A 22,433-nucleotide genomic window follows, 5' to 3' on the forward strand; every position below is an offset into this window, starting at 1 on the left:
CACCTAGGACACTGCGTGCCTCATCATAGGAAGCGAATATGTATTTGTTGAATGAATGAATGAATGAATGAATGAATGAATAAAAAGTCCCAGATTTCAGTACTACTCAGAAATTTGGCAACTACATGACCTTTGAAAAATCATTTATTGTTATTATCTCTCTGTCTTATGGTGCTTATAAAAAATGAAATGAAATTATATATGTGATCAGTATAATTAGCAATTTCTATCTATCTTGACTATTTCTCTCACTCCTGTTTTTCTTAATTATCATGAGAACTTTGGATGAATGTTAAATATCTATTCACATGTTTGTATGTACTCATATATATTCTCTATGAATTCTAAACAATTGCTATTACTTGATACTTAGTAAATTTATGAGTATTTATTGCCAATTTGTTTATGGCAGGCAGGTATGAAAACATAAGATGAATAAAATACAATTACTCCCCCACAATATCTTGGCTAACACATGATATATGATACCTGTAAAAAAAGCACATTCTTGCCATTTCCGCAACTGCTTATGGTCATCAAGAAATAAAGCATTTGATTGATTCACTATTATTCACTTTGGTTAAAAAAATGTGTTCAAGTTTGCCAAAAATTTCCCTTATGTGTGGATATATACATATGATGTGCATTCCCATGTAATATATATATATATATATATATATATATCACACATAAGAAAAACAAAATGCTTAAATGCTGCAAGTGAGTTTCATAATACTATTTATTAAAATGAAACTTAATAAATGTAGTTCAAGAATGTAGCAGTTGTTCTTTCTTACTGTTACCAAGACTTGAAAGCGTTAGCAGATGCTGATGTTCTTAACTACATGATATTGAGAGATCAATGGAAGAAAACGGAGATTGAGAGGAAAGATGAGCTGGAGACAAATGAATAATTTTTTAACTGAAAAATATCTTTATCAACCTAATGGCATTTTAAGATACTGACATACTAATTTATATCTACCAGCATGTATTTCATGAGAACAAATTTTACACTTAAAAAAAAATCAATCTTAATCCCCTAAAAGAGCCCTTCTATAAATGGAAGAAATAGATAAAGGTTTGCATCACTCTAGAAGTATATTGAGGGGCTCCTGGGTGTCTCAGTCAGTTAAGCATCCAACTCTTAGTCTGGGCTCAGGTCATGATCTCAGGGTCCCGGGATCAAGCCCCATGTCAGGCTCTGCACTGAATATCGAACCTACTTAGGATTCTCTCTTTCTCTCCCTCTGCCCCTTGTGCTTGTGTTCTCTCCCCCCCCCCCTAAATTAAAAAACAAAAAAAGCATATTGAAGGAGCAACAAAAAAGTTTTAGGGTATTTTTAATATGTGAATGGTCTTATTTTTATGGAAATATTTACCCTTCCTTTGAACTTTTACATCTAACAAGATGATTCCAAGGAAGTGTGTTATTTGAGGGGAAAAATTACTTGAAGATGTGCCCACAAAGTCTCTGAAAAGACAATGACATTCATTTGTGGCTTTTCAGCAGCTGTGTGGCACTCATAGATTATCTACCAGACAGTGGCAGAGGAAACCAGGCCTGTAAATCTTAAAATATGAGAAAACTGTCTTGAGGATGGGAGAGGAACATATTGCAACATATTTTGATTGTCTCCTCTCCACAGGAGAATGCTACAGTTGAGTTCACCATTTAAAGACTTCATGGAATTGTTTATACTTTCACATACATTGTTGACATTCAATTTGCCTGAACGAAGAAGAAAGAAAAAAAAAGCACTATCACTGCAGCCTTGAAAGCATTAGCTATCTTAACAGTCTCATGGAATATGAAAACAAAACAACGAACATGATTTGATTTGAATCAACACAATAAATATATTCCATTAAACAAATATCTGTTGGGTAATCAATCTGTCAAAAGCAGAAGACAGTATCAAGAGAGTAACCTAGAGGGAGCAAAACATTTTGACATGAGATGTTAGAAATGATTTCTACCGAGGTCAGAAATAGGATTTCTGATCTTCTTTCTGCCCTGATTGGCTACCAGCCTGTTGCAGATTGTGAAAATATCCATTTCCGTGTCCTTGAATTTCTTATTTCTGTCCCTTAAATTATACTGAGATCCAGTCAATGACAATCAAAACAGTGATATAAAATGACGGCCAAAAGGAGATTAACAAAAGGATGGAAATCTTCCCAGGAGCATAGAGCAGAGCAGAGGAAAGAGCTTTAGGATTGGGTTACACTAGTACCTTCCTGGCAACTTTGCCATGTTTTCCCCATACTGTTCTCAACAGCAGTAAAACAGTGTATTTTCTTCAGACAAATTGGAAAGATAAACATTCCTTCAGGAATGTACATGAAGAGCCTATCCTTCTCTTTAAATGGTTGCCAACTTTGGCAGCCAGGGTCTGGCATGAAAAGTTCATGAGAAAAAGTCTCTTGCCCATCTTTACCATTACAATCGTAACACAAAGGAAAACACCTGGACAAACAGTAGATACCTAGTAAATGTTTGTGAATGAATAACTTCTACTATTACGTTATAATGGATCACTAAAGACAGAGACGCTTATTTCCTTGTTTTTAGCAATATTTTTGCTCCCTAGCTGACTGACCAAGCAGGAGGTCACATCCAAGAACATGTGGATATATTGCCTAACTTATTACTGTATTTGTCACTTCTTATAGGAAATTTAATTTTAGAAAACCCCACTAATTTACCTCAGAATAGCTGAGAGAAAATTTAATAAAGTAATGGCAAATCTTCTTACAAACTCTGTAATTAGAAATCTTTAAACTGTAATGTAAATTAATAATAATAGTATCTTCAAAGGTCAGGGACAGCCAGGAAGAGATTCCTCATCAAATGGAAATTTGGAGTGGGGTTTTTTTTCCTACTCAAAATATAATTGTGGAGTCAATCATTTTAAATTCTTAAGAGTTCCTTTGACCTCTCAATTGCTTCTAATTCTATCCATAATTTGCCTACATTAGGCATTCCATAACAGCCTTTGAATATGGATCTAAAGAGGATGCAACCTTCAATGAAGAAATGTCCTTGATCTCCAGTTCAGAGGAAGATCTAAAACTCTCTGAGACATGAGAATTGAAATACAGAAATATCAAAGAAGGGTTGGAAAGAAGCAGAAAAATAAATTACCCGTAAATTCTCCTATTTTTTTAATATAAAGGGATTCTATTAAATTATGTTTTATGGTGTGAATTTGCCCTGTCCTTATTAATAGACAAGCATTCTTGTTTTATAATTAATTACCTGACTTTTCCCCCCAGAGACTTAACAATAGGCCTCTTACTAATAATTCACTTATGGAGCTCAGGGAGTTTATCATTAATTATTCTTTATTATGATTTATTCTTTATCATTTTTTAGATATTAACATATAGAAAAGAAAACTCACCCAATTAAGTATACCATCATAAAGTGTAATTGTTGGGGGCAGATTAATTTTTCCAGTATTAAGGTAATGATTCTCTCTGGTGAACCTGACCATAAATACAACCCAACACTCAGTATTTTGAAGCTTTTTGTTTATCATTCTTCATTGGATAACTTTGTCAACACTTATTTAAAAAAATGGATCCATCTGAGATCACATAATCCCTTCAGATGTTTTATTTCAGTTTTATATTCTAACATGACTTAGGCATAACTTTTCTTCTAAATAAAAAACAAAATGTCCATATACAGTAAAAGACAAAATGCTTACAATGTCCACATCTCCTGTTATGTAAACTGACCTGCTATAAAAGGAACAGACCTGCAGAGACATATTTGCAGCCTTACAATCCTGCCCTTTTGTCACCACTGAAGAGTAACAGCCCATAGAGTTATGAGCAGAGATGTTTTCAACCTGTGAGATTCTCACTTTCACAAATTTGATGTGGGAAGATGCCCTTATGGTACTGAGCACAGAAGTTAAAATGTCTTGAGGTAGAGAAAAGTCAAGAGGGTCCATGAGTGAGCAGAAGTTATAAATAAGCCAAACTCATTAGTGAGCAGAAGCTATGAAGAAACACACACACACACACACAGATCTACACACATTTATATAGAAAAGAGGCTATGAAGGTAGCAGGAGGAGAAATGGAGCAGATATATAGAAAATCAGACTGAGAAATAGCAAGGCTACATCAATTAAAGATCATTAGACTAATGTAAAAATCCATAAATTCTTACTGTGAACTCCCCACTTTCAGTACGACGCAATCTTACACTTACAACACCTGGAAGGTCCTCCCAGCAGTTCCTGCTTTTTCTGAGAAACTCAGTTATTCAGGCTTTTTTGGGTTCCTGTAAGACTTAAATGTACAGCTGAGGATTCTGTTTTCTTATTTCCATGTATAACTTTGCAACACCAGTCCTATTGTTAGGACATTGGACCTGAGTGACTCAGACCTGTAAGGCTGAGCTGCCTTTCGGGAGTCATGCGGCCATGGGGTGGTGAGCACTGCCCCTTACTCACCATATGACCCAGGCGAGTTGTTGAACCTCTCGTTGTCTGGGGGCACCTGGGTGGCTCAGTCAGTTAAGCATCCAACCCTTGATTTCAGCTCAGGTCATAATCTCAGGGTCGTGAGATAAAGCCCTGAGTGTGGAACCTGCTTAAGATTCTCTCTCTACCTCTCCTTTTGCTCCTTCCCCCACTCTCTCTCTAAAACAAAAACAAAAACAAGACAAAACAACCCGAAAAACAGCTCACTGTGCCTCAGTTTCCTCCCCTCCAAAAAAAGAATAACAGGCTGATATAAAGATTAAATTGGATAATACTAATAAGTGGTTAGAACATTTTTATTAGGTCTGGCATGTCATAAACCAGCAATAAATGCTATCTACTGTTATGACCATATTTGTGGTATCTAAAGAGTAACTCAAAAGAATGCCCTCTTTGCTTCTCCTTCAGTTCGAGAGCGAACCGTGAAGCTGTTCAAAGGAACCGGTGATTATCCCTGGGGATTCCGAATTGAATTCTCCAAGCCAATCGTGGTCACCGAAGTGGATGCTAGTAAGTTGCCTCGCTATAGCAGCTTGCATTCAGAGCAGAACGAATGTCTCAAACCTCACACAACATGATAAATAGCCTTTGATATATCCCATAAAGCACACACATGCAATAGAAGCAATTTCTAAATCTCAGTTTATCAAAACTCATGGTGATTCAAAGAGCCCACATCACGATCAAATACTTTTTAAAAGACCATGCTTTCCTGATGGAACACGCTCCCCTGGTAGCCATCGGGCCTCGGTCTCCCTACAAAGAGCCCTACCTGTACCTGTGGAAACAGGGCTACAGGGCTCTGCAGGTAGGAAGGGTCTTAGGAATTGGCAATCGCCAATCTGTTTGTATCTAATAGTTCCTGGGAGGAGTTCCATTACCCCCAAATTATTTTCCTTACAGCCTCTCAGATTTCTTTATTTCCTAATAAGCCAATTAGAAATTCATAAATACCTCATCAACATTAGATCCTTTACTCCCTGACCTATATAATGGAAGAATCATCTGAGGTCAAGCCTATGAAAAAAATGGAGCCAGAAGACTAAGATTGGCAGGACTATAAGATAAAGATTATCTACACCCAGCATGCTGCATTAGAAGAGGCCCAGGGCCGAGAAGGGGGAGGGGGTGTCTCTGAATTACATTATCGTCCCCATCTGGACTGTGAATTCACCAAGGTCAGAAACTTTATTTCATCCACCATTTTATCCTCACTACTTTGTGCAGTGTCTTAAAGGCAATAGAGGAGATGCCCCAAAATACTTGTTGAATGACTATGAGAACCTTAGGGATAAAAGCTGGGGAGCATAGGGCAGAGAGGAAGGGAGGAGTACCACCCAGCAGTATTACAACCCTTCCTGCTCTGCCCTTGTGCCATAATTCCTTCCCTGGGCCATTATCACCCGAGGTCACATTTCATTTTCCTTTGCTTGTCAGCATTCAGGTGTTCCTTCCACTGTATGCTCTGTGATTCCGCTGGGAATGTGTTCTCAGATCTGTTAAAAAGTGGATGACCACTCAGCTCTGGGAAAGGCCAGAGGAGTGACAGCTGAGCTCATGAAATTGTTGCCTCCTAGTCCAGCATTCCACGGTCCTGGGTGATACCGGTGGGAAACAGTGGGTCAGACCATCACATATTCTTTGTATGAACAGAATTTTCCAATGAATTCTCAGTGCATGGGATAAAAGGAAAGAAATATTGAGTATCTAAGTAGTAAGTGAGATATTCCTCATGCAACAAGGAAGTTTTATAGTTTTAGAACCCTTCCTATGGAAAGTTCTTTGTACAAGTTACCAGGTGATCCATGGCATAGATTCTGTGTAACACAGAGGATTTGTCTTCTTTAAGAAAGAGGGAACTAACAGTTCTAAGTAGTTTGGATGTCTATTACACATTAATTGATGTTTTCAAAAAAGGAAATTTACTTATTTATAATATCACAATGGAAATTAAATTTACTTTAAATATAAAAGCTATCATATTCATTGGGTACCTATTATGAGCAGGGCACTTGATATATGTCCTCCCATGTAATCAATGCAACAGAACTTGAAACGTGACATGATCACTTCCATTTAGCAGATGAAAAATATATATATTTTTTTATAATTTTTATTTATTTATGATAGTCATACAGAGAGAGAGAGAGAGGCAGAGACACAGGCAGAGGGAGAAGCAGGCTCCACGCACCGGGAGCCCGACGTGGGATTCGATCCCGGGTCCCCAGGATCGCGCCCTGGGCCAAAGGCAGGCGCCAAACCGCTGCGCCACCCAGGGATCCCGCAGATGAAAAATATATTAAGGCTTAAACTAGTTGAGCAACTGGCCTAAAGTTAATCAACTACATCATGACAACTGCAGGATTCGGATCTAAGAATTTCTATCCCCGGAAACAGAGTTCTTTCCCTGTGACTTCTATCAGTTAGGACCCTCTGTTGCAACTAGTAAGAAATCTGACTGATAATGGTTTAAGTCACGAAGGGAGTTTATGGACTCACAAAAGTTGAAGGTTCTGAGACAGCGCAGGTGTTTGATTTGTTTCTGTAGCTCAATTTCATCAAAGGTATGAATTCTTTGACCCCAATTTCCTTGGTGTTACAAGCTTCCCATTTGGATTCAAAATGATTTCAGCAGTTCCAGCCTTCTCGTGGCACACCAGAGTCATAAAGACAGAAGGGATGGGCTTCAACCCTCAAATGTCCTCGGGTTTCTGGGTCCCCTAGGGAACACTGTGAACTGTTTCACTTAAGCCAAATGCAAGAGGATAGCCTGCCTGAGTTGCTAGGAAACCAGGGTGAGCCCTGGACTTGAGAGTGGAACAATGCTGCTTTGCCTAACCCAGCCCATCACATACTGGAGAAGAGATGGAAAAGATGTGAGAGGAACCTCAAGGAACTCTACAACCACTCAGCCTCAAGCCATACTGACACCATGACACTCTGCACCCACCGAGTGATAAACAAGTCACACAAACCAACAAACGTTGCATAGTGCACACGAAGGTGGTATTCTTTCTTTTCTTGATTTATTATTTCCATCTAGTCACATTCTTTAAAAATCCTATTATTCTTATCAAAGAATTGCCTTTGAATGTTTCATGACTTGAGTTGACCTAATTCATTCTCAACTGTTAAGAAAAAACATTCAATACCTTAAAAATCGCATCAACTCCTCTTAGTTACACAGTTGAACTGACATTATCTCAAATACCTTTTACAGTTGAGCAGGATTCAATGTCTGACATAAAATAGCTTTTTCTCCATTAAGCTTCATTATAGACCCATTCTTCGCCGCTCTGGGGGAGTTCTGGGATGGATCTCAATTTTTGTAGTCTCTCTTAGACAATAAACAGTACTGTTGTTTTGTCATTAAAAGTCCATACAAAAATCACAGAACAACAGGTTGGTCTAGTGTATTGATAATCAAAGTTTGAGCATTTTTATCCAATTTAAAATTTCTCTCCTCTTCCTGAACCTTCTTCAAACTTGCAGGCCTGGATTATCTTCTTCAAGATTTCTCATCTCTATTCTCCATTCATCAGAAATCTCACCCTGGCCCTTTCAAATGTACTCAATTTTTTTTTTTTTTTATCTGTTCCTCCTTTCCTTCTTTTCCAATTGAAGGTCAATTTTCCCACTTTCTCATGGCTTACAGAAACATCAGTAAGTAGGGAATTGATGCAAATTTCTCTAAGGTAATAAAAGGACTTCCTGTTGTGTGAGAAATAAGTCATGAATATGAAAACAGATGTGTAAAAGACTGAAGGAAATCACTATGACAGACAAAAGAGCATAAATGGGCAGAAAAACCTTCTGAAGGCCCCACAGTGGAGGTCTGGCACTTGTGAAGGGAGACAGAGAAGGAATCATGACTGCATAGTTAGAACCTCAAACTGCAGCATAGCTCTGAAAAATTCTGAGACAGGTGGACAGGAAGCCCCAGAGTAAAGAGTGTTCATTAGAGAAATCCTGCATTGGCCAGAAAGAGCCTGGTGGCAGGACACCCACCAAATGCAGTCACTGGCTGGCACGGGTGACTTCCTAGTGAGAGTGTAACCTCAGTGTGACGTGAGACAAAGTGTGGCAGGTGAAGGCACTTCTGGGCAGTGTAGCTCTAAGACCTCCAGAGAAGGTAGGAATGGAAAGCCTTAGAAAGAGAGAGAGAGAAAAAAAGCCTATCGATAGGAATAATTCTAATGAAGGTATAATGAATACTACTTTGAAAATAATAAAATAGGGATCCCTAGGTGGTGCAGTGGTTTGGCGCCTGCCTTTGGCCCAGGGCGCGATCCTGGAGACCCGGGATCGAATCCCACGTCGGGCTCCCAGTGCATGGAGCCTGCTTCTCCCTCTGCCTGTGTCTCTGCCTCTCTCTCTCTCACTGTGTGCCTATCATGAATAAATAAAAATTAAAAAAAAAAGAAAATAATAAAATATAGAAAGAAATTGAGGAACACCTAAATTAACAGCAGGAAAGACATATGTATCATTTTTAAGCCTTAATATTGAATGATGTCAATTCTTTCTAAAACAGATTACATGGAATCCTAACTAAAATTCTAGTAAGCATAGCTGCCTTTGTTTTTGACTTCGTTTTATCAGTAAAAAAAAAAAAAAAAAAAAAAAAAAAATTCAATGATATTCTAACATATTTATAGGAAAGCAAAGGGCCAAGTAATTAAACTGAAAATTCTTTCATCTGGGGAAAAAAAAAACTTGTTTAGTCTATAATTAGATATTAAAAGTGCAAATGCAAGGGTATATTTTATACTTTTTTACTTTGATACAAATGAATTTCAATGGAAGTCATATTTCAGTTTTTTCAATTAAAGTTTAACCAGTTATTCAAACATATAAATGATTATTTAGCAAATAAATCCCTTAATGATTGGGGAAGAGAGGGGTTTTACCCAAATGTTGGTGGAATTTGGGTGTAGAAGGGGAGACCCCAAGCAAGTGGGGAGAAGAGCAGAAGAGGAACTCAGGTGACAAAAGATAAAAATGGCAAATTTTGCCTGTGTCAACCTTGCTTGACCCCTTAGTGCCCTTCAAATTAACAAAAGAAACAACGACAAAAACAATTGTGGGCTTAATTATTTCTATATAGACACAAAGAATAGGCAACTTTTTATCATAAAGTGGTTTCTGAGTTTTTACTATGTTTTTAAAAGGCATTTGTCCTTAAGAAAATAAATGTTTATTCATGGGGAACCTATTGGCGGATGTTTCCCACCTTCCCAATCTATTTGTCCTCATCTTTCTCTCCATTTTCTCTCTCCCCTTCCCTCTTTCCCTGTCCCTACTCTCTTCTTTCTACCTCTGCCTTCACAAGATTAATGTTAAATGAAGAAATAGAACTCAGAAGGAAAATAAAAATGACCACGCTTTAAAAATCAAACAGGTCTGACTTGATAAGTTTAGTCCGATTTTTGCAAAATATCCAAAACGTTGTTCATGACTGTCTTTCTAGATAAAATAAGGAAATGCAGTTTAATAAAGTGTTACGATTTCTTTATTTTCTGATACCTTTATAACTGTTCAAATGAGATAGTTAACTGTATCTCATCCATTCAAATGGGAAACAAATCAGAATGTTTGCATTGCAAGTGACTTTGTATTTAGGGGGCCCTAGGTTTTGTAATAGGAAAAGCTGAAGGATCCCTGCTGTAGCAGAAATGGTGCAATACATAGTTAACCTAGGATTTTATTCAACATCAGAAAGTGCTGCCCTGGCAGGGATTCATGTAGCTGCTGAGTCTACTTCTCTTTTTTTAAAATGTATTCCTCAATGCTGAAGAGCAACCTCTGAAATCCATTGTCTAGTCAAATCTGCTAAATGAGGGGTTGAGGGACTTTAAAATTACACGTATTTTCAGCACTTCTGAAAATCTCATTCACACCACAAAACATTGTTCTGGATGCACTAGAGAGGCTTAATTACACACTGAAGATAAAAAGATAAAGCAGGGAGACCTGTAGGTGGGATGGAAATGATTATCCATAACTATACAGAGAGGGAGTTTGCTTGTAGCTTACATAACTAATTGCCCACACCCGGCTGGCATTTGCATGAACATTTTCTATGAAAGCCTAAATGCTTATGAGATCTGTTGGCATAAACAAAAGAAACAGATGTTCCAACTTTGATACCAAGCAAACTTGAAAAGAAAACTATACATTTAGGGATGGATAAACCATAGAGGAAATTATGGACAGGCCCATCTTTCTGGAAGTTCTCGAATTTAAAATACTACTGTTATAGTACAATTTTTTTTTAAATGAAGGGACAAGCCCCCATTTTAATTATAAGTTTTTCGGTTTCTGCATTATATGTAAAAATGCATCAAAGGATGGAGGAGCTCAGCATTTAACTCTTTATAATAAACATAAAACTATGCAGTCAAGTATCCTGTTAGGGAAACAAACTTACAAAAACCCTGGTCTTGTTTTCCTACCACCTCAATCCTTCCAGTGCCACGCAGGACGTAAATACTTCCAACTGCTCCCAAGAATCGCCTCAAGTAGGACTATCCACTGTGTGGGATATTACATGGTCACCTTGAAATATCTCCCTCCTTCAAGAAGTCATACTGCCTCGGGATCCCTGGGTGGCGCAGCGGTTTGGCGCCTGCCTTTGGCCCAGGGCGCGATCCTGGAGACCCGGGATCGAATCCCACATCGGGCTCCCGGTGCATGGAGCCTGCTTCTCCCTCTGCCTGTGTCTCTGCCTCTCTCTCTCTCTCTCTCTGTGACTATCATAAATAAATAAAAATTAAAAAAAAAAAAAGAAGTCATACTGCCTCAAACTCTCACCATAATTAATAAAGGGAAAATTTGTGGGTCGCATTGTAAAACAGAGTAACATAGTCAATGCAATCTATAATTATAGCTAAAAGCAATCCAATGAGCTGTCAAGAAGGGTTACACTGCAGAAATAATTTTCTACAAACAAGTATCATTTTCACTCTCAAAATAATACAAAGATAAATAACACAATCTTAAAAAGTGCAAAGGATTTGAGTAGAGATTTCTCCAAAGAGGATAAAGAAATAGCCAATAAGTGCGTGCGGGCACGCGCGCGCGCGCGCACACACACACACACACACACACACACACACACACACATTCAATATAAGTAGTCAACAGGAAAATGCAAAAGAAAGCCACGGTGAAATATCACTACACACCCACTAGGATGACTATCATCAAAAAGTCAAGAATGACCAGTCTTGGCAAGAATGTGGAGAAATCCAGAATGCTCATACAATGCTGATAGGAATGTAAGAGGACATAGCTACTTTGGAAAGCAGTCTGTTCATTCCCCAAAATGTTAAACACAGAGTGACCAGTTGACCCAGCAATTCCACTCCTAGGTACATACCTAAGACAAATGAAAACATAAGTCCACAAACAAAATGCTTGCGCACAAATTCTCTTGGCAGCATTATTTATCCAAAAAGTGAAAACAATGCAAATTCCCACCCACTGATGAACAGATAAACAAAATGTGCTAGGCCCTTACAATAAAAACATTTATTCATCAACTAAAAGGAATATAGTGCCTGATACAATTTGGATGAATCTTGAAAATATGTTGCCAAGTCAATGACACAAAACACAGAAGAGTAAATATTGCATAATTGCACTTACAAGAAATGTCCTCAATAGGAAGGCCATGGAGGCCCATAGATTAGTGGTGACATAGAGCTGAGAGGTTGGGGGAAATAGAGTGACTGCTATGGTTATAGAGTTTCTGGGGTGACAAAAATGATCTAAAATTAGATTGTGGTGATGACTGCACAACTCCATGAATATACGAAAGACCATTTATTTTTACGCTTTAAATAAACTTGCTAAAAAATGAATTATTTCCACATTGATGGATCATTTAAGTAAAATAATTTTTTTTAGTAAAATAATTTTTACCTGGGAGAGAAGACCTTTTATTAAACTCTCACACCTTTGATTATAGCAGTTTATGACTCTATCTAGTCAATCATGTAGCATGTATCCATGAGCACAAAGAGCTTAAACATCATCTCTCCCTTCCATCATACCCCTTAAAATTATGTGATTATCATTTACTTTCCTATCTTCAAATTTAGTCATTTTTCCTCAATCCTTATTCTAGACTTCTCAAATAGAGTAGGAATTAAACTGTTATTGTGGTGGTTATTTTTGTGCTGCCACGATAGAACTGTTAACCATTCTCTCCATCTTGAAAATCTTCTCTTGCTTTTATTTATCTTTTACTTCCATGTTCTCTAGGATCTACTTGCACCTTCTCTATGTTCTTCTTTGGCTCTTCTTTATTCTTCAAGATTTTGTCCTTAGTTTTCTTTATTTTTCTCCTTATACCTGTCCCTTTGTTTATAAATTCTAAATCAATTTCTCAGGCCCTTCTCATATCTCATTGTCAAAGTTACTTTTCCACCAGCTCAATGAATATTTTCAATGGTTATTTCGGTATATCAAAAAAAAAAAAGACCTACATACATTTAGCCAAATTTTTTAAAGCCCCTACCACGTGCCAAAGATTATTAGGCATTGGAAATACCTAAATAAATAACAGCATGTAACGCCTTCCATTCATTTCCAGTTCTTGTTTCCAGAGTCATATTGCAGGCTTGTTTTAATTCTTATAATAATACTATCCTCGCTGATCTGCTTATCTTAATCTTTCCACATATTAAATGAATCTTCTAAAAACTACCGCATATCTATTTTCTGCTCATAAACTTTTAATGGATCTCTGTTGCTAAAATATCAAGTACAAATTCATCTTTAAACTCAAGATCCTTTACATACGGGCTACCTTTCCAACCTTACCCACCACACTGCTCCTACTCACCCACAACCTCTGCTCTAATTGCCTGAGTCACTAAGTTTTTGGCATGTCTTAAAACATTCTGCTCGTATACTTTTGCTCAGAAGACTTCTCCTTCACGGATCACTGACTGTTTGAGGTTATACTAGCTTTGGCAACAAAAATGATTAATGGCTTAAGATAAAGTCTCATTAGTCTCTCACGTGAACTATCCAGTGTGGATGTTCTTGGTTGGAGGGTAGGTTTGCCCCCATGTAATATTTCAAGATCTAAGCTTATTTGTTCTTGAAGGCATCTGCATCTGGTAGGTATATGGGAAAAGAATATGAAGGGTGGTCTGTTTTTATAGGCCAGGCCTGACAGTGACACACACCATTTCTGTCCATATTCCAATGGCCAGAACTCAATCACATTGCCTACCCAGTTGCAAGAGAGCCCAAGGAAAGCTGTCCAACTGTGATCCCAGACAGAAAAGGATTTGGGTTTGTGAACACCCAGCAGTCTACATCACCATGTATTCTTCATTACTTTACATTAAGGAGAATCTATTTATTCATCAAGGTCAGACAAAATTCCACTTCCTTTGGAAAGTCTTTCTTAACTACTCTGATGGGAGTGAGAATTCCCTTTTCTGAAGTTTCATAATACCTATTACCTTTTCATTTATTTTACACTTGCCACTACCATATTACAAAGTTATTTTTCTTTTTGATCGTGCATATATTTTCCCCAGTAATTCTAAGTTTCTTGAAAATATAATTTTAGGTCATCCATTTGTTCATTCACTATGTATTTATTGGAAAACTACTATAGATAAGACATCATATGTGATTACACAGAGTACAAAAATTGGTAAGACGTTGTTTCTGGACATATATTGTCATTTTGGAATTCAATTCAGAAGGCATTCCCATGAGCAAGTCCTTTGAGCCCTTTAAGACTATGGAAAAGAATTATTCAAATGGTCAACCACACCAAGAGACTTTAATTTATCTTAAGGATGCTATTATGTAAGTGAAGGCTATATCACTTATTACTTTTTGCTTAACCTTCCTACATTGATTGGCCATTGCTTATTCAAGCACAGAAGACCTCCCATACTATTATAAACAGACTTAAACAAACCATAGTCATTGCTAAAAATATTCAAAGTCATGTTACCTCACCAACTGAGTCATACTTTAAGATTTAAAGTCTCTGAGGATACTTTAGGTAATGACAGCCTAATATTGCTGCATAATGCTCTGCAAGTCCATGAACATGAACCCAGCGCTAAGGTCTAAGAAAGAAGAAATGGAAAATGTTGCTATAGCCGATGTCAAAGAAATTGCTACCTAGTATTTCTTCTAGGATTTTTATGGTTCCAGATCTCACATTTAGGTACTTACTTCATTCTGAGTTTATTTTTGTATGTAGTGTAAGAAAGTGGTCCAGTTTCATTCTTTCACATGTAGCTGTCCAGTGCTCCCAACACCATTTGTTGAAGAGACTTTTTCCCACTGCTTATTACTTCTTCCTTTGTAAAAAATTAATTTCCCATAAAATTGTAGGTTAATTTTTGGGCTCTCTATTCTATTCTATTGATCTATGTGTCTATCTCTGTGCCAGTACTATACTGTTCTGATTACTGCAAGCTTCGTACTATTACTTGAAGTCTGGAATTGTGATACCTCCAGTCTTATTTTTATTTTTCAAGATTACTTTGGCTATTTGGGGTCTCTGGTGGTTCCATACAAATTTTAGGGTTGCTTGTTCTAGCTCTGTAAAAAATGCTGTTGGTATTTTAATAGGAATTGCATTAAATGTGTAGATTGCTTTGGGTAATATAGACATTTTAACAATCTCTGTTCTTCTAATCCATGAGCATGGAATGTCTTTCTATTTCTTTGTGTCATTTTCAATTTCTTTATCAGTGTTTTATAGTTTTATTTGGTCAAGCTTATTCCCAGTTATTTTATTATTTATTATTTTGGTGTAACTTTAAATAGAATTGTTTCCTTAATTTCTCTTTCTGCTGCATCATTATTGGTGTATAGAAGTGCAGCATATTTCTGTACTTTGATTTTGTATCTTGCTATTTTACTAAATTCATTTATCACTTCTAGTAGCTTTCTGGGGGAATCTTTAAGTTTTTCTATATAGAGAAAAATACTTCTTCCCTATCAGTTTGCCTTTTACTCCTTTTTCTTCTGGGCAAAAATATGAAATGGGAAAAAGATAGTCTCTTCAATAAATGGTGCTGGGAACACTGGACAACTACATAAAAAAGAAAAACTGGACCATTTTCTTATACCATATACAAAAATAAACTCAAACTGGATTAAAGACTTAAATGTGAGACTTGAAACCATTAAAGGCCTAGAAGAGAGCACAGGCAGTAATTTCTCTATCAGAGCAACATTTTTCTAGGTAGGTCTCCTGAGGCAAGGAAAATAAAAGCAAAAACAAACTATTGGGATTGCATCAAAATAAAAAGCTTCTGCACAGCAAAGGAAACAATCAACAAAACTAAAAGGAACCTACTGATGGGAGAAGATATTTGCAAATGACATATCTGATAAAGGGTTAGTATCCAAAATATATGAAGAACTGATACAACTCAACACCAAAAACAAATAATCCAATTTAAAAATAAGCAGAAGATATGAACAGACATTTTTCCAAAGAAGACATCCAGATGGCCAACGGACATATGAAAAGATGCTCAACCTCACTCATCACCAGGGAAATACAAATCAAAACTACCATGAGAGGTCACTTCACACCCATCAAAATGGCTAAAATAAAAAACACAAGAAACAACAAGTGTTGATGAGGGCGTGGAGGAAAAAGGAACCCTCTTGTGCTGTTGGTGGGAATGCAAACTGGTGCAGTCACCATGGAAAACAGTACGGAGGTGCCCCAAAAAGTTAGAAATAGAACTACCTTTTGACCCAGTAATCGCACAACTGGGTATTTACCCAAAGAATACAAAAACCCTAATATGAAGAGATATATGCACCCTTATGTGCACCATTACTTACAATAGCCAAGATATGGAAGCAGCACAAGTGTGCATTGATAGATGAATGGATAAAGAATATATATATATTCATATTCATATATATATATATATATATATATGAAATGAAACATTATTCAGCCATAAAAAAGAATGAAATCTTGGCATTTGCAATAACATGATTGGAGATAAAGAGTGTAATGTTAAGTGGAATAAGTCAGTCAGAGAAAGATAAATACCATATGATTTTACTCATGTATGTAATTTTAAGAAACGAAAGCAAGTGAGCAAAGGAAGAAAAGAGACAGACACACCAAGAAACAGACTGTTAACTCTATAGAGAACAAGTGCTGGTTACCAGAGGGGAGGTATGTATGTGGGGGTTTGGGGGTGGGGGGATGAGAGAAGCAGGTGATGGGGATTAAGGAGTGCACTTGTGATGAGTACTGCATAATGTACAGAATTGTTGATTCATTGTATTGTACACCTGAAATGAATATAATACTGCATGTTAATTATACTGGAATCAAAAACTAAAAAAGTTTTAAATAAGACTCATTAAAAGTCATTTTTTAAAAAGAGGAAATGGGCTTAAACTGATGTAAAAAAAAAAAGAAAAAAAAGGGTTTAAACTACGACAGAAAGAATCTTGGTCCAATATAGGGGAGAGCTTATCTAAAACGAATTAACCTTGAAATGACTTATTACGCCTCTCTTACCCTTAGAGAATATTAGGTATGTTACAGTAAATGCAGATGCTAGGAAACCAGGAGATAAAATAAATAGCCTCTGGAGAGATCCTCCCCACCTTCTGAAGCCTAAATCCTAAGGCTTAGACTATTTTTGGTTTCCTTTCGGAGATGGCTCAGAAAGGAGCCTCCACAATCAAAGTGAAAGCAGCTCTTTATTTCTTTTTTTTTCTTTCCTGACTACTCCAAGATCTGTTTTTGCCACAACTTCATAAGTATTTCAATTACTTGTTCCCTCAACAATCCTGCGGAGAAGCACTGCCCCCACCCCCCTTTTTATGGATGAAGATATTGAGGTTAAGCGATTTTCTCAGGGTTACAAAGAGACCTAGCAGCAATGAAGGAATGAGAACTAGCAGTTGAACCTTCTGGAGGATGAATAGATTGAGTTTCTGAGCAGCCTGGCTATTATACTGCAAAGAGGCCATGCAGACGCCCGGCTGAATGTGCAAAGAAACCGCGTCGTCCGGGAAATGAAAAGGGAGGCTGCGAGGATAGCATTTTGCTTCTTATTAATGACAGAGGCAATTGTCTCAAGTTGGAAAGAGAGGCCCTTTAGAGACAGAGCCTTTTAGAGAGAGGACAAACGGCAGGGCCCTCAATTTGGGACCCCTCCTCAATGAGACCCTTGTTGTCCATCCACTTACAGACAGTGCTGCAGAGGAAGCCGGCCTCCAGATGGGAGACGTGGTGCTGGCTGTCAATGGCACGGAGGTCACCAGCGTGGAGCATGCAGAAGCTGTGCACCTTGCCAGGAAAGGTAGGTGGGCCAGCCCCCAGCTCACAGCTCACCCGAAGTCTCAGAGAGCTTGGCTCCACCGGGCATTCCAACACGGGAGGGCCCCTGCACCCTGGGTGCAAATGCACTTCTCCCCAGAAGCTCCCCTTAGCACCTTGCTTCTCATCAGCTCCTAGGAACTAAACCATGTCTCTGCCCCGCATTCCTTCTGGATCCACAGCCAGCTACGTGGAGCCAGGAAATGGCCTCAAAAATGTGCTCTCTTACAGAAATGTGTCCCTAAACTCCTTGCCATGAAAAACTCAACGCAATGGCCTTCTCAGTACAAGAACCCTTTACTACGTCTCCTCCTTTCTTCCTCCTGTCCTCTCTCCCTGCCTTGCCTCTTGGTTCCTTCCTCTCTTCCTTTTCCTTTCCTTTTCCTTTCTTTCCATCGGTTTTGATGTTAAGAGCCTTGGGGGTTTTAATGTTAAAAGAGAGAGAGGAAGAAAGAAATCACAAATCTTCAGCTCCTACAGATGCTCCTCGGGCCACTGGAGGCCTGCCTTTAAAGCAAGCCTGCCCCAGATGGAGCCCGCAAGGGAACAATGATAACGCATGCCCCTGCCTACCCTTGAACCCACTTAGATTTTGTGGAAAGGTTAAAACTGTCTTCCTCTCTGTAGAACAAATTTCTGTCTTTGGCACCACGTGACAAATCCTTATCTCCCCGCCAGACTTCCAAATACACAACCGGTAAATGCTGTGTTCCATCAAGGGACTATTTGGTGAGGTGTCCTACTCCCGGCCTCCCAAAGGCTGCACACATATCTCCATGCTCCTGAAATGTATTCTTGGACTAATTGGGGTATAAAAATTCGTGCATTAGGGCCACACGTGCCCTAAGTGTACCTTGCTGAACACTAGGTCTTGCTTGTCCTTTCTCATGCTGCCATCACGCTGAGGGTTAGCACAGCGAGAGCCTTCTTGAGTGGAGACCGGGACAAGAAAATCACTAACATTTCTTGTCTCCTGATAAGTTATTCTGTACCTTTTTGATGTAGAATTTAGCTGAGGTTTTGGCTGCCCTGTAGGACTTGTCCTGTGCTTGGTGCACCGGAATCCAAGGACACTATCAGTGAGCATGTGCAGCAACTACCTCTAAGTGCTACCTACATATTTATCCTAGGAGCCGCAGAGATAAGAAATCGAGATAATGTGGTAGCGATTTTACCAATGAATTGGAAGCATCTCCTATAATAAGGAGATTTGACACCTTACTTCTGAATCTGGCTGTTCCTTAGGTTCCTTCTCACAACTAATTATTTTTCAAAAAAAAATTTTTTTAGTTAAATAAAACCTGATTTTAGGAATATTTCAACTCTTAGGTCTTCTTTTATTTTTGCCCAAGAAGCTTAACGTTCTTGGTAATATTGAACCATTCAGCCTCACTCTGTGAGTTAATGGAACGCAGAAAGCATCTCTAAAACTTAAACAGAGGACTTTTCGATTTCCCAAAGATGATAATCCTAGAGAAGAGCTAAACTCAGCACCCTCGCTCCTGCTAGGCCTGGCGGTTATTTGTAGGATGGCTCTGTCAGCTGTTATAACCGGGGTCACACCGTGCCTTGTTGGGCGGTTTGGCCTCCCTACCCCAAGAAGAGCCTGACCCGCAGGGAACCTCCCTGCATCTTTGCCAAACCCCCTCAAACACAGCAGTGGAGATGCCTCAGAAGCAGAAAGGTGGATGGTCGGTCTGAGACACTATGGTAAGGACAGTCAGAGACTTGTAGGGAAAACAAGTCCATTTCATACCTGTGTGTGTTCGGGAGATGGGAAGTGCGGCCAGTAGCAGAAGACAGCTCAACACCTCCTGCAGGGAATCGCTGAGGGACAGCTTCTTTTCTCCCCGGCGTGGTGCTGGGCAGCCAAGACCAAACCACTGAAGGCCAGGCAACTGGCAACACCTGTTCCTCATAGTCAGTGGGAAACAACCCAGCTGGATCAAGGACTTGATCACTTCTTCCTCAGGCTTAACCTCTACCACTCATTGATTATAACACAGCTCTTAATTGAGAAATAATAAAAACCAAAAAAGATGCAGATAAACAAAATAGAAAATAATAAAAAGAAAAGAGGAAAAATTTTAAATAATAAAATACTACCTTGAACAACTATATAACAGTAAATGTGAAAACTAGGTAAGTAAAGACATTTTCCAAAAGTAATTAAGGTGCCAAAATTAGTGCAATAATAAATAGAAACTTGGCATAGACTGCAATAAAGATATTTGTAGAGCAAACAAAAAAGACCACCTGACTTTTCTCCCATTTCCACCCCTACTCCATCCTCCATTCATAAGCGCAAGATGCCAGTCACTTTTATGGATGAAGTGTTTCCAACTTTCAAGAGCAAATAATCCATATTCCAGAGTTTTTTCAGGACATAGGAAAAAGTGATGCTTCTCAGCTCATTTTATGAGGCTACTATAATCTTGATTCCAGAACAAGATAGGTATAGTATGAAAAAAAAAAAATATGTCCATTTTACATGTGTATAGATGCACAAAACCGAAGAAAAATTGTAGCTACTTGAATAAAACTGTTTATCAAAATTACATATAAGACATCATAATGAAGTAGGATTTATCCCTAAATAAGAATGGCTTTCTAAGAAAATATTTTGGTACAAATCATCACGTTAATGAATGAAAGAAAAAAAAATTGCATGACTTTTTCAATAGAAAAGTCAGTAATAAAGTTTAGTACAAGTATATGTATTTTAAATTCCATAAATAGTAGGAATAGAAGTTTCTTTTCATAACTTGATAAAGGTTATCTACCAAAAATCTTACCACAAAAAGTAAAAAGTATGTAAAGTATATACAATAACAACAAAACATTTAATAGAGAAACTTCAAGCAGATTTCTTTTGGGATTGAAAAGAATAATGGCAGTTTTAACAACTTCTGTTTACCATGATATCTAAGGTCCTGACTTATTCAATAACACGAGAAAGAAAAATAAAGGTCAATGGTCTTGGAAGGAAAGAGATAAAGCTGTTATTATTTGCAGATTATCTGATCATAACAAAATCAATAGACCAACGCTTAGAACTAATTAGAGCAACATCGACCAAATTGAGGTTTCCTTGTAAAAATCAGTAGTGTTCTTCTACACCAGTCATAACCAAAAAGAAAATAAAAGGAAACTAATATATGATTAATAATGGCAGCAAAACCACCAGGTAGGAAAGAATTAATCCAACCCAGAACACACAAGAGCTTCATAAAAAAAAATCTTTACGACTCAATCAAAGTACATAAAAGAAGACTTAAATAACTGAAGATATATAGTATCTTCATGGGTGGAAGAACTTTATAAAGATCTCAATTCCCCCAAATTAATCTAAATACTCAATAATTTTTCAATAAAATTTTATTAAAAATGTTTGAGTAGCTCGTCAAACTTATCCTCAGATTTATGTGGAAGGATAACTGTCTACAAGTAGCTAGATCATTTATGAATGGGGCTCGCCACGACAAAGGAACGTTTCATACCAGATATTAAGGTATATTGTAAAACCATAATAATAAGTAATAAAAAGAGTGGCACTCACAGCAATAGACCAGTGGAATGGAGTGGATTAGAAAGCTCAGAAACACACTCAAATATTTATTAAAACTTGATGTAAGAAAAAGTAGCACCACGACGAGGAGGAGGCAAAATTTTTACTACACCATTTTTACAGAGAAACACAAATTGGATGGATTGACGTCCGTACGTTATGCTTCATATTTTATACCACATACAAAAGTGGACCTCAGATGTATTAAAGACCTCATTTTTTAAGTTATAAACATAATGTCAATACAGGAAACTAGGAGAATAACTTTGTTGGTGAGCAGAGAAACTCAGTGAACAACAGGATGACACTTTAGATCCACCAGACTGGGGGGCAGCAGGGTGGGGTGTGGATAGGAATCTGATTATCGCCAGTTTTGGTGAGGATATGAGGAAATGAGAATCCCCATGTACTCTTGCTGTGCTATTGGATCTCAGAAAGCAGTCTGGCAACGTCTAGTAAAGCGCCTATAAATCCTTTGTCCTGGCAATTGCTCTTCTGCAGATAGAAGCCCAAAGAAACTGCTGAGATGACATACACAAGGACGTTCATCGCAGTGTTCTGTGTGACAGAATTGTCAGAGGCAGTCAGAGCGACCATCACCAGGGCAGTGGGTAAACAAGCCAACAACGGATGCATACTCCACACTTCTGTGCCTCGCTTTGAAACAACATACAAGATGTACATTTAGCCAGCAACATGGGTAGAGCCTAAAAGACATGGTTTGGAGTAAAAAAGAGAGAGACAGACAGAGACAGAAATAGAATGAGATCTTAGCATAATACCATTTATGTGGAATAAAAAGACAAACACAAAGGAGTGTATCCGAGGCCCTTATATCAAACATGTTCTGTGCGTGCCCCGTTGTGGGGAGCAGACCGTGTGCGGGGAATTAGGAATAGAGGCAGGAAATAAAGTGAAACAAAACAAAAGGGGTCTGTGCTCCAAGCACAACTGCATGCAACGACCTGAGTGTGACGATGGGCTCGGCCGTCTGCAGCCAGGTTCATGA

General features: G+C 38.1%; 1 protein-coding gene across 1 annotated transcript in view; it reads left to right on the forward strand.

Moving 5' to 3' along the window:
- The window catches only part of LOC144292425 (uncharacterized), a 100,620-nt gene that overhangs the window by 22,955 nt on the left and 55,232 nt on the right, over positions 1 to 22,433 (forward strand). Inside the window, exons 5-6 of the mRNA XM_077862659.1 lie at positions 4,911 to 5,012; positions 17,729 to 17,839. Coding sequence (XP_077718785.1) covers positions 4,911 to 5,012; positions 17,729 to 17,839 — 213 coding nt within the window. The remainder of the gene's footprint in view (positions 1 to 4,910; positions 5,013 to 17,728; positions 17,840 to 22,433) is intronic.

This window comes from Canis aureus, chromosome 2 (assembly GCF_053574225.1).
Source record: "Canis aureus isolate CA01 chromosome 2, VMU_Caureus_v.1.0, whole genome shotgun sequence".
Taxonomy (NCBI): Eukaryota; Metazoa; Chordata; class Mammalia; order Carnivora; family Canidae; genus Canis; species Canis aureus.